We start from the raw sequence: 1,577 nt of genomic DNA on the forward strand, positions 1-1,577 counted from the left end.
TACCAAGTAGGTTCCTTGGGGGGGCGCCACAAGGATTCTTTTTCGATGGATTAGGAGGGGGAATAGAGTCAGCTTTAGAAAGATTTCTCATCGCTCTCACTCAAAGAGGGGGAGATATAAACCCCATCTTTGGGTCTCCTCCAACAGCTCAGTCTTTCATTGATGGGCTCAAGAAAGAATGGCTCACTCCTGAACAAGCTCGTAAGATGGTAGTGAAGGGGGGGGGGGAGAACAAGGAAGGAGAAGAAGAGGTGTAGGTTTCTTTGTTGCTTAAAGTTCCAGATAGATGATAGGACGATTGCTTAAGATGTTGGTAGTCTTCTTTGTTCCCTCGTAGAGCTTTCTTAGTGTATCTTTGAGTGTTCCTTCGTCTTCGTACTGGTAGAGGTAGCTATGCAGTCTCTGTCAAATTATGCTTGGGGAGTATCGATACAGATGGCGACAAGTCAGCCGTTGTTGCTTCCCCAAAGAACCTACTTGGTACTCTCTATGTGAAAGTATGGATGGATGGACAGCCACATGTCTGTGGCAGGGTGAAGGAGAGGTGATGAATGCATGCGACACGACGGAGATGTATATATATGTATCTATATATGTATATATGTATATATATGTATATACATCCAGTATAAGTGTCTACACATGTATAGGTATGTATATGTGGGAGTTTTGAATTGTAGGCAGGGGGGCATGTAGGGAATGTGTACGGGGAGGTAGATGTCTTGCCACTTACACTCCCGCCTACATGCAGGTAGAATTTTCTAGGGAGTCTGAGCGTTCTCTCTCTCTCTCTCTTTCTCTTTCTATATATATATATTTATATGTGTATAGATAGTGAGAGAGATATGTAGATAGAGGGGATGTAGGAGAGGTTTCTTCTCTTTTCTACTCTTTGGTGGAGAGAGAAAGACGAAGATGCGACGAAGATGGTCTTGTGTATTCGCTTCTTCTTTCTCTTCCCTCTGCCTTCTAGTTAGATCGGTCAACTTCTCCCTGCCTCTTTCCTATTTTCTTCTTCTGCGTAACCTCTATTTTCTTTGCTTTCTGCGCAAAAGAAAAAGAAGGAGAGGACGAAATGTTGCTTCGATACAGGGGGAAATTCCTTCTTCATTCTCTCTTATCTTCTTCTCTCTCCTTTTCTTTCTTTTCTTCTCCGACGTTGTCGAGTCTCTCTCTTTCTTCTCTTGTCCCTCTTCTCGCTATTTCTTGTCTTCCTCCTCCTCCTCGTCGTCTTTCCTTCTTCTCACCTTTTCTTTCTTTCTTTCCTTCCTGTCGTTTTCTCTCCTGGTTCTTTCTTTCCTTCCTGTCGTTTTCTCTCATCTGCAGGAGAGGCGGGTCCCTGCGCAGTCTGTCAAGAAGACTATCAGAGTGAAGATGTGGTCCATCGCCTATCGAACGACCCCTCTGAGTGCTCCCACGTCTTTCATCGCCACTGTATCATTCCATGGCTGCGCCAGGTACAGGCATCAGCACCACAAAGGGGGGGGTGACCGTCTTTTTTCTCTCTTCTTTTGGGTGTATATACACTCCAGTGCATACTGAGATACCTGGAAGTGTCGGGTGTACATACACCCGAA

At 45.0% G+C, this 1,577-nt stretch overlaps 1 protein-coding gene across 1 annotated transcript in view; it reads left to right on the top strand.

Moving 5' to 3' along the window:
- Positions 1-17: 17 nt before the first annotated feature.
- CSUI_011538 (zinc c3hc4 type (ring finger) domain-containing protein) overlaps positions 18-1,577 on the top strand; it is a gene marked incomplete at both ends in the record, with an annotated part of 2,131 nt that continues 571 nt past the window's right edge. The window contains 2 exons of the mRNA XM_068071636.1: positions 18-201; positions 1,327-1,457. Of these exons, the coding sequence (XP_067916388.1) occupies positions 18-201; positions 1,327-1,457 (315 nt within the window). The remainder of the gene's footprint in view (positions 202-1,326; positions 1,458-1,577) is intronic.

The sequence above is a fragment of the Cystoisospora suis genome (assembly GCF_002600585.1).
Source record: "Cystoisospora suis strain Wien I chromosome Unknown contig_13128, whole genome shotgun sequence".
NCBI classification, from domain to species: domain Eukaryota; phylum Apicomplexa; class Conoidasida; order Eucoccidiorida; family Sarcocystidae; genus Cystoisospora; species Cystoisospora suis.